The 14146-nt window shown below is 38.9% G+C and overlaps 1 protein-coding gene across 1 annotated transcript in view; it reads left to right on the forward strand.

Annotated features, from left to right (window-relative positions):
• The window catches only part of NUP210L (nucleoporin 210 like), a 115969-nt gene that overhangs the window by 52717 nt on the left and 49106 nt on the right, over positions 1 to 14146 (forward strand). Inside the window, exons 14-16 of the mRNA XM_004388580.2 lie at positions 3068 to 3213; positions 4871 to 5092; positions 6402 to 6575. Of these exons, the coding sequence (XP_004388637.1) occupies positions 3068 to 3213; positions 4871 to 5092; positions 6402 to 6575 (542 nt within the window). The remainder of the gene's footprint in view (positions 1 to 3067; positions 3214 to 4870; positions 5093 to 6401; positions 6576 to 14146) is intronic.

The following is a 14146-nucleotide window of genomic DNA, read 5'->3' on the forward strand; positions in this document are numbered from 1 at the left end:
GGGAAAAGACAGTCTCTTTAACAAATTGTGCTGGCATAATTGGATATCCATCTGCAAAAAACTGAAACAAGACCCATACTTCACACCATGTACAAAAATGAACTCAAAATGGATCAAATGCCTGAATATAAAATCTAAAACGATAAAGATCATGGAAGAAAAAATAGGGACAATGCTAGGAGCCCTACTACATGGCAAAAACAGAATACAAACCATAAGTAACAAAGCTCAAACACCAGAAGAGAAACTAGATAGCTGGGAGCTCCTAAAAATCAAACACTTACGCTCATCAAAAGACTTCCAACAAAAGAGTAAAAAGACAACCTACAGACTGAGAAAAAAATTTTGGCTATGACATATCCAGTCAGGGTCTAATCTCTAAAATCTACAAGATACTGTGACACCTCAACAACAAGAAGACAAATAACCCAATTAAAAAATGGGCAAAGCATATGTACAGACACCTCACCACAGAAGACATTCAGGCAGCTAACAGATACATGAGGAAATGCTCACAATCATTAGCCATTAGAGAAATACAAATCAAAGCTACAATGAGATACCTTCTTCCTCCAACAAGGCTATCACTAATCCAAAAAACACAAAATAATAAATGTTGGAGAGTTTGTGGAGAGACTAGAACACTTATATACTGGTGGTATATATTTCTCACTTTGGAAATTGATTTGGCACTCCCTTAAAAAGCTAGAAATGGAAGTACCATACAAACCAAACCAAACCAAACCCATTGCCGTTGAGTCATAAGATCCAGCAATCCCACTCCTTGGAATATATCCTAGAGAAATAAGAGCCGTCACATGAATAGATGTATTCACACTCATGTTCATTGCATCATTGTTCACAATAGCAAAAAGATGGAAACAACCTAAGTGCCCAACAACAGATGAATGGATAAACAAATTGTGGTATATACACACAGTGGAGTACTATGCAACAATAAGGAACGATGATGAATCTGTGAAACATCTCACAGCATGAATGAATCTGGAAGGCATTATGCTGAGTGAAATTAGTCACGAAAGGATAAATATTGTATGAGAACACTATTATAAGAACTCAAGAAAAGGTTTAAACACAAAACGAAACATTCTTTGATGGTTATGAGGGTGGGGAGGGTGGGAGAGGGGAATTCACTAACTAGATAGTAGACAAGAATTATCTTAGGTGAAGGGAAAGACAACACCCTACAGGGGAAGTCAGCACAACTGGACTAAACCAAAAGCTAAGAAGTTTCCTGAATACAACCAAACACTTCGAGGGACAGAGTAGTAGGGGCTGGGGTCTAGGGACCATGATCTTGGGGAACATCTAGGTCAATTGGCATAACACAGTTTATTAAGAAAATGTTCTGCATCTCATTTTGGTGAGTGGCGTCTGAGGTCTTAAAAGCTCATGAGCAGCCATTTAAGATACATCTACTGATTCCACCCTGTCTGGAGCAAAGGAGAATGAAGAAAACCAAAGTCACAAGGGAAAGGTTAGTCCAAAGGACTAATGGGCCACAACTACTACAGCCTCTGCCAGACTGAGTCCAGAATAACTAGAGGGTGCCTGGTTACCACCACTGACTGCTCTGACAAGGATCATAATAGAGGTTCCTGAACAGGGCAGGAGAAAAGTGTAGAACAAAATTCAAACTCACAAAAAAAAGACCAGACTTACTGGCCTGACAGAGACTGGAGAAACCCCGAGAGTATGGCCACTGGACACCCTTTTAACTCAGTAGTGAAATACTGAAGTTCACCCTTCAGCCAAAGATTAGACAGGCCTGTAAAACAAACAATAACACATGTGGTTCAACCATGTATATGAGACTAAATGGGCACACCAGCCCAAAAGCAAAGATGAGCAGGCAGGAAGGGACAGGAAAACTAAATGAGTGGAAATGGGGAACCTGAGATCGAGAAGGGGAGACTGTGGACACATCGAGGTGTTGACAACCAATGTCACAAAATGATTTGTATATTAATTGTTTAATGAGAATGCCAGTGGAAGAGCTGAAGTTCTTGTATTTTAGCATTCAAGACCTCTATGATATGACCCAACCTACTGTTCTTGACTTTGTACTTTGGTTTCATATATGTCTTTAACCAAACCAAACTACTTGAGTTAAATTTTCCCATGCATCTCCCTCATACACTCAATTTATATCTCTCTATCTTTGTGCATCCTGTTTCCTCAACTTGAGATACTCTCTCCTACATCGCTAAACCTTCCTTGATCTCTCCATCCAGAAGCAATCTTTCTGTTTTGTAAATTTCTATAATACTTATCACTTTCTACTAACATTTTAAGTAATTTCTGTGCATGGTCAGTCTACCCTTGTAAACTATGAAGTCTTTGAGGTCAGTGTCTTGGTTTATATTTGTATCCTGACTATACATAGAATTGTGTCTTACGTGACATATATCTGTTAATTGAAGGAACAAATTCTTTTATTGTTTGTTTATTTTATTTTTATTGTAGTAAAAATATATAACAAAACGTTTGTCATTTCCACATTTTTTTCATGTACAATTCAGTGACATTATGTTCATCATGTTGTTGCAACCATCACCACTGTTTCCAAATTTTCCATCACCCTTAAAACTCGGTGCCCCATACGCAATGGCTCTCCTTTTCCCCTTCCCTCCTGTCCCTGCTGACCACTAATGAACTTTGATCTCTATACACTTGCCTATTCTAGATATTTCATGTAAGTGGGCTCATACAATATTTGTTCTTTTGTGACTGACTTATTTCACTCAGCATAATGTTTTCAAGGTTCATCTATGTTGCAGCATGTACGAGAATTTCATTTTTCTTTATGGCTGAGTAACATTCCATTGTGGCTGTGTACCACATTTTGTTTATCCATTCATCTGCTGATGAATATTTAGAGGAACAGATTCTTACATCAACTTGATATAAAAAATTGGGGCCTAATGGTTAGTATGTGAGATCAAGATGGTGTTTTTAATGTATTAAGATGCTCGTTTCTGTTACCTAATTTCTTTGAGACCTGACTGCTTTTTACCCTACTGAAATCATATTTTTTGATTTGCAGGCATTCAAAAACCTGGACCAATGCACTGTTCAAGTACACATATAGCAGCCAAATCTCTAGGCCATACCCTGGTGACAGTGAGTGTGACTGATTATGAAGAGTACTTGGAGAGTAGTGCCACATTTGCTGCTTATGAACCCCTAAGGGTGAGCTATTTCATTTTAAGGAACTGACGTTTCTTTTCATGGACCCCAGCATGTCCACTTAGTAGCTTCCTAGCTATCTGCTAAGTTCACAGTGATTTCTGTGTTCTCTTTATTTGCCACTTCTGTTTTTAGAGCTACAGCTCTCTCATCAAACCTCAGTATAACTATTTAAATTTTGGCATATCTCTGTCACCACGACCTGATCACGATTTAGAACATTGGAATACTACTTTTTTTTAATTTTTTTTTTTTATCGTACTTCAGATGAAGGTTTACAGAACAAATAGGTTCTCATTAAACAGTCCGTACACATATTGTTTTATGACATTGGTTAACAACCCCACGAAACGTCAACACTCTCCCTTCTCGACCTTGGAGGACCTTTTTTTGGTGAAAATATACATAGCCAAAGTTACACCATTTCAAAAATTTCTACATGTACAATTCAGTGACATCGATTACATTCTTCCCATTGTGCTGCTATTCTCACTATCCTTTTCCAAATTATTCCATCACCATTATCTTCAACTCGCTGCCCCCAGGCTTCTCATCAAACCTTTTGAGTTGCTGTTGTCAATTTGATCTCACATAGATAATTCGAATACTACCTTTTTAAGTTCTGTGAAAGATAATTTTCTATACTAGGGAGGGAAATCAATTGTTTTTTACCGTCTCTACTTATGGATTTTCAGCACAGCAGCCATTACCTTTGTGAACTGTTGTATGAACTGTGTGTCATACAAAAATAACCTACATTCTGGGAAAGTTTCATTCTGCTAAGAACAATTAACTCATCTATAAGTAAGATGCATCTCTTCCAAATACTCGGATAAATAATACCTGTCTTATCTACCTTGGCACAGTGATTAAGAGCTACAGTGGCTGCTAACCAAAAAAGGTTGGCAGTCTGAGTCCACCAACCCCTCCTTGGAAACCATATGGGGCAGGTCTACTCTGTCCTGTAGGGTCGCTGTGAGTCGGAATCGACTCAACAGCAATGCCTTTTGGGTTTTGTCTACCTTAGGTGAAAGTTCTTTGAGAAGTACAGTGAAGTATATAAATATATTATTTTTGTATTTTTAGGGCAAGAGTCTTTGATATTTGAGTAAAATATCTGTTTAAAATGTTTATGCAGTTATTTATTCATTGTTGTTTATGTACACAACATTGTGCTAAATCCCATTGATAAAGAGAAATTCTAAAAAAAAATTTAGGCGTAAGATGCTATCTCTTCTCTCAAGAAATTTACATAACTAGAGAGCATAACAAAAATTATTTGACTAATTATACATATGAAGCATTCGAAACACTTAAATAGCATTAGGAGATGAGCAAGGATGGTAGAGATAAGTATTGTAACAGCTTCGAGGATGGAAAAGTGGTTGTGGTCTGGAGTGATTAGACATAAATCAATGGATAAGGTGACATATGAGTTAGGGTGGAATTATAGGTAGGATCTGAATTAGTACAGAGGTTGGAAAACATTCCAAGTACAGGCATGGCGTACATATCCTTGTCATTGGGGAATTAAGTCTAATGTCATTTTCAGCATGTTCAGATAATTTTCAGCATGTTCAGATAACTAATTTTTTATTTTAGAAAACTCTCTGTTGAATTCCCTAACCAATTAGAGATTGATTTCTTTCAATGTCATCAGGCTGTAAATCCTGTGGAAGTGGCATTGGTGACCTGGAAGTCTGTGAAGGAAATGGTATTTGAAGGAGGCCCTCGTCCATGGATCTTGGAGCCCCCTCGGTTCTTTTTGGAGTTGAGCGTGGAGAAGATGGAGAAGATTAGAATAACACAAGTCCGACTGCCAGCTAAGAGAAAACAGAACCAGTACATCTACCGGGTCCTGTGCCTGGATTTAGGGGAACAAGTAGGAAAATGGTTTTTTTTAACATTTCTTTTAACAATAATCGGAATCTACTTGATGGCAGTGGGTTTGGTTTAGCAATAATACTCTAAATCTTTTGTACTTCAAGCCATTCCTTTTCAGATTCCATGGATTTAGTTTATAGACTAAATAGGAAAATTTTAATTACTGATTAAAGAATCTTTTTTTTAACTTTATGATCTTGAGTGATCTTGAGGACACACACAACAACAACAATCCTTTAAATGTACCCAAAGGTTTTGGCTTGTTCACCTGAGAATTCTCACAATTCACTAACTGGACAGCTTAAGAACCTTTTTTGTGGTAACGAGCTTATTTCACATTATTTTCAATCAATGTAATTCATTTCCTTATTGTTAGCCTAGAGGATATTTGTTTTCCCACCTCCAAAGACTGTGAAACAGGGAAATTAGCAATTTTAAGGAACTAGTTAGCTTTGTGCTGATAAGAGTAATACTAAGTTTGTTGCCCTTGTAAGTTGAATTAGTTTTGTTCGGATTTGTCTAGTTTCCATCCGCAGCTGTGCTCTGCTTCTTTCAAAACAAGTAGCAAAGGTCTGTACTTGACCAGCGTTGAGAATGCAGTCTGTGAATGTAAACGCAGCTCACTAACCAGCCTACTAAGATTTTGACTCAGGAAGTCCAGTGCTATTATCAATTGAGCAAATATTCTTGTTTCTAACATTTGTAGTGAATTTGACTGGATTTATGGCTAAAAGAAACCAAACCCATTGCTGTCAATTCGATTCCAACTCATAGCAACTCTATAGGACAGAGTAGAAATGCCCTGTAGGGTTTCCAGGGAGCGGCTGGTGGATTTGAACTGCCAACGTTTTGGTTAGCAGCAGAGCTCTTAACCACTGTGCCATCAGGGCTCCTATCAATGGCTAATTATTAGTAATTTAAGGCCTAATTACTCCCCTTTGAAGCTCCCTAACTTCTGTTTCCACATTCTGTTATTCATTAGTACTTCCACCAGAGATAAGTTGAAATGCAAATTAGTTTTTCCACTTTTTAAGAAATGGTAACGAAAGATTTGACAGAGAAGATTGAAGTAATTGGTCAAAATTAAATTTTTTTTATGTTCCCTTGGTTTTCAAATTTCCATGACATCCTTAATTCCCCTTAGCACAGATAATTAAGAACTGTAATGTCTTTAAGGAATTTGCCTAGTTATAGTGTCCAAAGGGATTCTCTCTGCCAGAGTTGAGTAATTCTAACATTTTTAGATTGGTTTGCCTGACATCAAGTTTCTACCCACAATTATCTCTTGCTCTGCTGTTTCCTCAAAGGTTCTGACATTCCGAATTGGAAATCACCCAGGTGTCCTGAACCCTAGTCCAGCTGTAGAGGTTGTGCAGGTGCGCTTCGTATGTGCCCACCCTGCCAGCCTGTCGGTAACCCCAGTGTACAAGGTGCCGGCTGGTGCCCAGCCGTGTCCTCTGCCACAGCACAACAAACAGTTGGTGAGTACAGGGTGTTTCCAGCTAACTTAGCACTTTGTCTTCCATGCTTCAGAGATAAATGGTCTGAAACATAGCTTTTGTCTTATTAAAGAGAACTGTTTTGTTTGTTACTCGTTTTCTCTGATAGTGTCTGAGAAGAGGAGATTAAACCAAGTTAGAGTTGGCTGTACTTAGTGACATGACTTTGTGCACTGTGCATAGTCTGTGATTATGGCAGTAGATAACTGAGATCTCGAAATAAATTCCAGATAGTTTTGCTAATATCTTTCCCTACCAGATCTTTTATTTAGCATTATCAATAAGTAATTAAATTCATCTCTACTCCAAACCCACTATGAAGGATAGTAATAAGCAATAACATAACTAGTAGGAAGGTAACAAGGAATGAGGAAATAACGATTTGTTTAGCCCGTGTGGAACAGAACAATTAATTATTCCCGTTTTACAGAGGTTGAGTAATTTTCCCCAAGTCATAAAGCTAGAAAGTAGCAGAGTTTGTCTGACTCCAAATGCCATGCTATTAACTTTTATGCTATACTGCCTTATTATTGTAGAAGAACAACATTATGAGATACTACTAGATCAGGAACGCTCTCTTTTTTTTAGAACCAAATTCCACATTAAAATTATCATTTGAATAAGGACAATGCTAGGGGCCTAATATATGGCATAAATAGAATACCAAATATAACTAAAAATGCACACATAGCAGAAGATGAGCTAGATAAATGGAACCTCATAAAAATTAAGCACTTATGCTCAACAAAAGACTTCAAAAGAGTGAAAAGAAAACCTACAGATCGGGAAAAAGTTTTTGGCTATGACATATCCAACAAGGGTCTAATCTCTAAAATTTATAGAAAACTTCAACACCTCAACAATAAAAAGACAAAAAATCCAATTAAAAAATGGACAAAAGATATGAACAGACACTTCACCGAAGAAGACATCCAGGCAGCTAACAAACATATGAAGAAATGCTCACGATCATTAACAATTAGAGAGATGCAAATCGAAACTACAGTGAGATACCATCTCACCCGACATTACTAGCACTAATCGAAAAAACAAAAAACAACATATGTTGGTGAGGTTGTGGGGAGATTGGCATTCTTATACACTGCTGGGGGGAATGTAAAATGGTATAATCACTATTGAAAACAGTATGGAGCTTCCTCAGAAAGCTAGAAATAGAAATACTGTGTGATCCAGCAATCCCACTCCTAGGTGTATACCCTAAAGAAATAAGAGCCATGACACAAATAGACGTATGCACGCGCATGTTCATCGCAGCGTTATTCACAATAGCAAAAAGATGGAAACAGCCTGTGCCCATCAACAGATGAATGGATTAACAAACTGTGGTACGTACAATACACGCAATGGAATACTCCACTACACGAAGATAAAGGATAATGGTGAATCCGAAAAACATCTCACAACATGGATGAATTTGAAGACCATTATGCTGAGTGAAATAAGTCAATCACAAAAGGACAGATACATGAAACCACCATTATAAAGTAATAACAAAAGGTTTACACACAGGAAAAAATATTCTTTGATGGTTACCAGGGATGGGGGTGGGGGGAGGAAAAATTACCAAATGGATAGAAGACAAGTGTTAATATTGGTGAAGGGAAAGGCAAAATGCAACATGGAAGAAGTCAGCACAACATGACCAAGGTAAGAGAGGACACTGGAGGAACACAAGAATAAAGGGCAGCTACTGTAACTACTGTAACAGAGACAATCCTGCAATAATGGTATTGGCAAAGAATAATTTATGAATGGATACATAAGTAGATGGACATGCCAAGAGGTGTGGGAGGGTGTAAGGGAGCACACCCACCGGCAGATACATGTTTGATGGTGGATATGTCTATGTACATGACTGTAGGTGCTGCTCATATATTAATATAGACAATAGAGCACACAAGGGGCACAGTCAGGGAAACCTCTCAGACATAACCAAACACTTGCGAGCTAAAGTTCCTAGGCTCGAAGGTAAAGGACCATAGACTCGGGGGACAGCTATGTCAGTTGGGTCAACATATTTCATGAAGGCAATGTTCTGCATCCTGCTTTGGTGAGTAGCATCTGGGATCTTAAAAGCTTGCAAACGGCCATCAGGATGCAACTATTGTTCTCTTCCTGTCTGGAGCAAAGGAGAATGAAGAAAACCAAAGACTCAAGGGAGCAATTAGTCCAAAGGACTATACGACCCGGAGACCAGAAGAACTAGATGGTGCCCAGCTACCACTACCTACCGCTCTGACTGGGATCACAACAGAAAGCCCCAGACAGAGCAGGAGCAAAATGTAGAACAAAAAAATCAAATTCACAAAAAAGACCAGACTTGCTGGCTGACAGAGACTGTAGGAACCCCCAAGATACGACCCTAAGACACCCTTCTGACCTGGAACTGAAGCCATTCCAAGTGACCACAGATAGGCCCATAAAATAAACAGTAACACCCAAGAGGAAAATGTTCCTTAGAACAATCAATTATATGAGATCAAAAGGGCAACATCTGCCCAAAAGCAAAGATGAGAAAGCAGGAAGGGGTAGAAAATCAGGACGAAAGGAAACAAGGAACCCAGGGCAGAAATGGGGAGAGTGCTGATACATTATGGGGAATGAAATCAAGGCCATGAAACACTTTAGGTACAAACTATCGAATGAGAATCTAATTTGCTCTGTAAACTTTCACCTAATGCACAATAATAATAAAATAAGTCAAAGGCACAAATATTTATAATAAAAAAGATTTAAAAACAAAAAAAATATTATTTCAAGTTTATGAATGATTCACTTTTAAAAGCACTCAGAGTGGAGCAGAATATCCCTACAATGTTATTTTCATTCAATGTCATTTTTTTATTTGAAATAGTTCTAATTTACAGAAGGGTTGCAAGAAAAGTACAACCCTTTTCTCCCTGAACCATTTGCAAGTAAGTTATAGACGTGATTCCATGATTTTCCACCACCCTATCCCATGCTTTAGTGTATATTTCTTTTTTTTAATTGAGATATAATTTATATACCATAAAATTTACCCTTTTAAAGTGTTGTGCAACCTGTGGCCACTATCTAATTCCAGAACATTTTCACTTCCCCAAAAAGAAACCCTCTACCCGTTAGCAATCACTTGCCATTTACCCCTCTCCTCAGTGCCTGGCAGCCACTAATATTCTTTCTGTCTTGATAGATTTGCCAATTCTGGACATTTCATATAAATGGAATCATGCAGGAGGCAGGGCCAAGATGGTGGAATAAGCAGACACTTCCTGTGGTCCCTCTTACAATAAAGACCTGAAAAAACAAGTGAATCGATTATATATGACAATCTAGGAGCCCTGAACATCAAAGACGAAGTTGAGGAATCAGACTGAGCGGCAGGGAGAGAGAGACATTTCAGAAGCAGCAAAGAAGTACCAGACCTGACCTAGCTGGTACCCTGCAGGCTGGAACATTTGGCACACCCGGGGTGAGGCAAGCAGTAGCACTCGGGACGTGTTTTTACCACGTTGAGAGAAACTGAGCGGTGGAGAGTCTGCACAAGCCTCCGGAGCCAGGGGGAGGCGGCACTGGATCTGTGAAACTTAAATGCAAGCATCTAACCGACTATATGGAATAAAAATATCCTTCCCCCTCTGGAAGTGCCTCTCTTCCTGTCACCCACCGCCTCCCTGCTCTGCTCCGGTGACGGTCCGGCAGAGTTCAGTGGTTGCCGCACCCCTGGGCCAGAAGTGGGGTCCCTCACACCAAGCCAGTCTCCCTGCTTTCGGGAGGGAATAAATAAACAAACAAAAAAGGAAATCTCTAGTTCCCCTAAGCTGGGTCCTCAGGACTAACTGAGCCCAAACCAGTCTCAAGGCTTTAAAAAATTACCATGCCCCCTGAGCCGGGATCTCAGGGCAGGCACTGCCCCTTTGTCTACGCACAGGCATAAAGGGTCCATGGACTTCGAATGCCTTTCACCCCTGCCTAGACCTGTGTGGGCCCATTCAACCGCCTAGGCCCTCATTAACATAGTATAGCAGGGTATATACCTGAAGCCTATTCTCAACTGCAACAGCTAAGGGGGAGTGGCAGATTCATGACATTTGACACTGCCCTGCCCATTAAGCAGCATCCTCACCCACCCACATCAGAGACCTGAGGATTGGCGGCTTCACCCACTACAAGTAGCCACCCACGACAGGGGTCTGAGAATAAGTGATGTCTCCCAGTTCTTACAGCCAACAGCGCTGGGTGCCCAAAGTTCAGCTGCAAAACCCACCCACCTACGTGCTTTAGGGAACAGGGCCATGCCTTCCACCTAGGCACTCAGGGGCAGCCATCAGCCCCCTACCTTGCTCAGCACATAACCTCCTACTGCAGCCGGATACCTGTGCCTGCTCCAATCACCCCTAAGTAGCCCTGCCCATCTAGGATGGCAGGTGAGAGCCTGTACCACACACTCAGTGACGGACGACCTGGACACCTGATCTGAATCCACACAAGAAAAGTAAATGGAATCCCAGGCTCATATAATTAGTAGCAGCTCTAACCATCTGATAACAGGACGTGAGAGCTTCAAAGACACAACCAGCCTATTTGGGCATATTAAAACAAGAAGCTAGGACATGGTAAGCAAACGTAAATAAGTATAATGACATTGATGGCTCGGAGACAACAGTCAATATCAAATCACATAAAGAGGCAGACCATCATGGCTCCAGCAAGTAACCAAAACAAAGAACCAGGAAACCTCCTGGAGGAAGATAAGGTCTTGGAATTACCAGAGGTAGGATTCAAAAGATTAATATACAGAGTTCTTCAAGAGATCAGGAAGAAGATCAGGCAAAACGCAGACAAAGCCAGGGAACACACAGACAAAGCAATAGAGGAACTTAAGAAGGTTACACAAGAGCATAATGACAAATTTAACAGGTGCAAGAATCCATAGACAGCAAATAGAAATCCAAAATATTAACAATAAAATTTCAGAATTAGACAACTCAATAGAAAGTGATAGGAGCAGAATTGAGGCAATGGAAGTCAGAATTAGATTGAAGATAAAGCACTTGACACCAATTTATTTGAGGAAAAATCAGGTAGAAGAATTTTAAAAAATGAAGAAACCCTAAGAATTATGTGGGACTCTTATCAAGAGGAATAACCTAAGAGTGATTGGAGTACCAGAACGGGGTGGATAACAGAAAAAACAGAATTGTTGAAGATTTGTTGGCAGAAAACTTCCCTGATACCGTGAAAGACGAGAAGATACCTATCCAAGAAGCTCATCGAACCCCACACAGAGTAGATCCCAAGACATATTATAATCAAACTTGCTAAAACCAAAGATAAAGAGAGAATTTTAAGAGTGGCTAGGGATAAACGAAAAGTCACCTACAAAACAGAGTCAATAAGACTAAGCTCTGACTACTCAGCAGAAACCATGCAGGCAAGAAGGCAATGAGATGACATATATAAAGCCTTGAAGGAAAAAAATTGCCAGCCAAGAATTATATATGAGCAAAACTGTCTCTCAAATATAATGGCAAAATTAGGGCATTTCCAGATAAACAGAAGTTGAGAGAATCTGTAAAAACTAAACCAAAATTACAAGAAATACTAAAGGGAATACTCTAGTTAGAGAATCAGTAATTTCAGATGACAACCCAAGACTAGAACACAGGACAGAACAACCAGTAATCAACCCAGATAGGAAAGTCACAAAAATAAGTCAAAGCTAAAACACTGAAAAGAGGGAAACAGAGACGTCAATATGTAAAAGATAACAAGATTAAAACAAAAAAGAGGGACTAAATAGTGTAGTCATAGAACTTTTATATGGAGAGGAAGTTAAGGTGATATCAAGAAATAAAAGATTGGTTTAAACTTAGAAAAATAGAGGTGAATTTTAAGGTAACCACAAAGGAAACTAACAAACCTACACATCAAAATAAAAAAGAAGAAAAACAAAGACTCAGCAAACACAAAATCAACAATGAAAAAGATGAAACGAAAATACATAAAGAAAAACGACTCAGCACAGAAAATTAAGTGGGACAAAGGAACTGTCAACAACACACACACACACACAAAAAATACATCAAAATGACAGCACTAAACTCATACCTATCAATAATTACACTGAATGTAAGTGGACTAAGTGCACCAACAGAGAGATAGTGGCAGAATGGATGAAAAAAACACGGTCCGTCTATATGCTGCCTACAAGAGACACACCTTAGAATCAAAGACACAAACTAAAATTCAAAGGATGGAAAAAAATATTTCAAGCAAACAACACTCAAAAAAGAACAGGAGTGGCAATATTAATCTCTGACAAAATAGACTTTAAAGCAAAATCCATCATAAAGGATAAGGAAGGACACTATATAATGATTAAAGGGTCAGTACACTAGGAGGCCATAACTATAATAAATATTTATGCACCCAATGACAGGGCTCCAAAATACATAAACTCTAACATCATTGAAAAGAGAAATAGACAGCTCCACAGTAATAGAAGGAGACTTCAACACACCACTTTTGGTGAAGGATAGAACATCCAGAAAGAACCTCAGTAAAGACACAGAAGATCTAAATGCCACAATCAACCAACTTGATCTCATAGACATATACAGAACTCTCCACCCAACAGCAGCCAAGTATAGTTTCTTTTCCAGTGCACATGGAACATTCTCCAGAATAGACCACATATTAGGCCACAAAGCAAGCCTTAACAGAATCCAAAACATCAAAATATTACAAAGCACCTTTTCTGACCATAAAACCATAAAAGTAGAAATCAATAACAGAAAAAGCAAGGAAGAAAAATCAAATACATGGAAACTGAACAACACCTTGCTCAAAAACTACTGGGTAACAGAAGAAATCAAGGACGGAATAAAGAAATTCATAGAATCAAATGAGAATGAAAACACATCCTACCAGAACCTTTGGGACACAGCAAAAGCAGCGCTCAGAGGTCAATGTATAGCACTAAATGGGCACATCCAAAAAGCAGAAGGGGCCAAAATCAAAACATTAACGTACAACTCCAACAAATATCAGCAAAACAAGCCCTCAGGCACCAGAAGAAAGGAAATAAATGGAATCATACAAGTAGCATGTTGTATCTGGCTTCTTTTACTTAGCATAATATTTTCAAGGTTCATCCATATTGTAGCATGTATCAGTTCTTCATTCTTTTTTTGGCTGAGTTATTCCATTATATTGTTATACTGCATTCATCAGTTGATAGATATGGTTGTTTCCACTTTTTGGCTGTTATGAATAATGCTGCCATGAACATTCCCGTATAGGTTTTTAATGTGAACGTATGTTTTCAGGTCTGTTAGGTATACACTTAGGAGTGAAATCACTGGGTCATACAGTAACTCTGTATTTAGCCTTTTGAGGAACTGCCGGGCTGATTTCCAAAGTGGCTGCACCATTTCACATTCCACCAGCAATGTATGAGGGTTCCAGTTTCTCCATATCCTTGTCAACACTTGTTATTGCTCAAGCGGCAAAAGACAAAATAGATAAATGGGACCTCATAAAAATTAAAT

Source organism: Trichechus manatus, unplaced genomic scaffold (genome assembly GCF_000243295.1).
Source record: "Trichechus manatus latirostris isolate Lorelei unplaced genomic scaffold, TriManLat1.0 scaffold00213, whole genome shotgun sequence".
NCBI classification, from domain to species: Eukaryota; Metazoa; Chordata; class Mammalia; order Sirenia; family Trichechidae; genus Trichechus; species Trichechus manatus.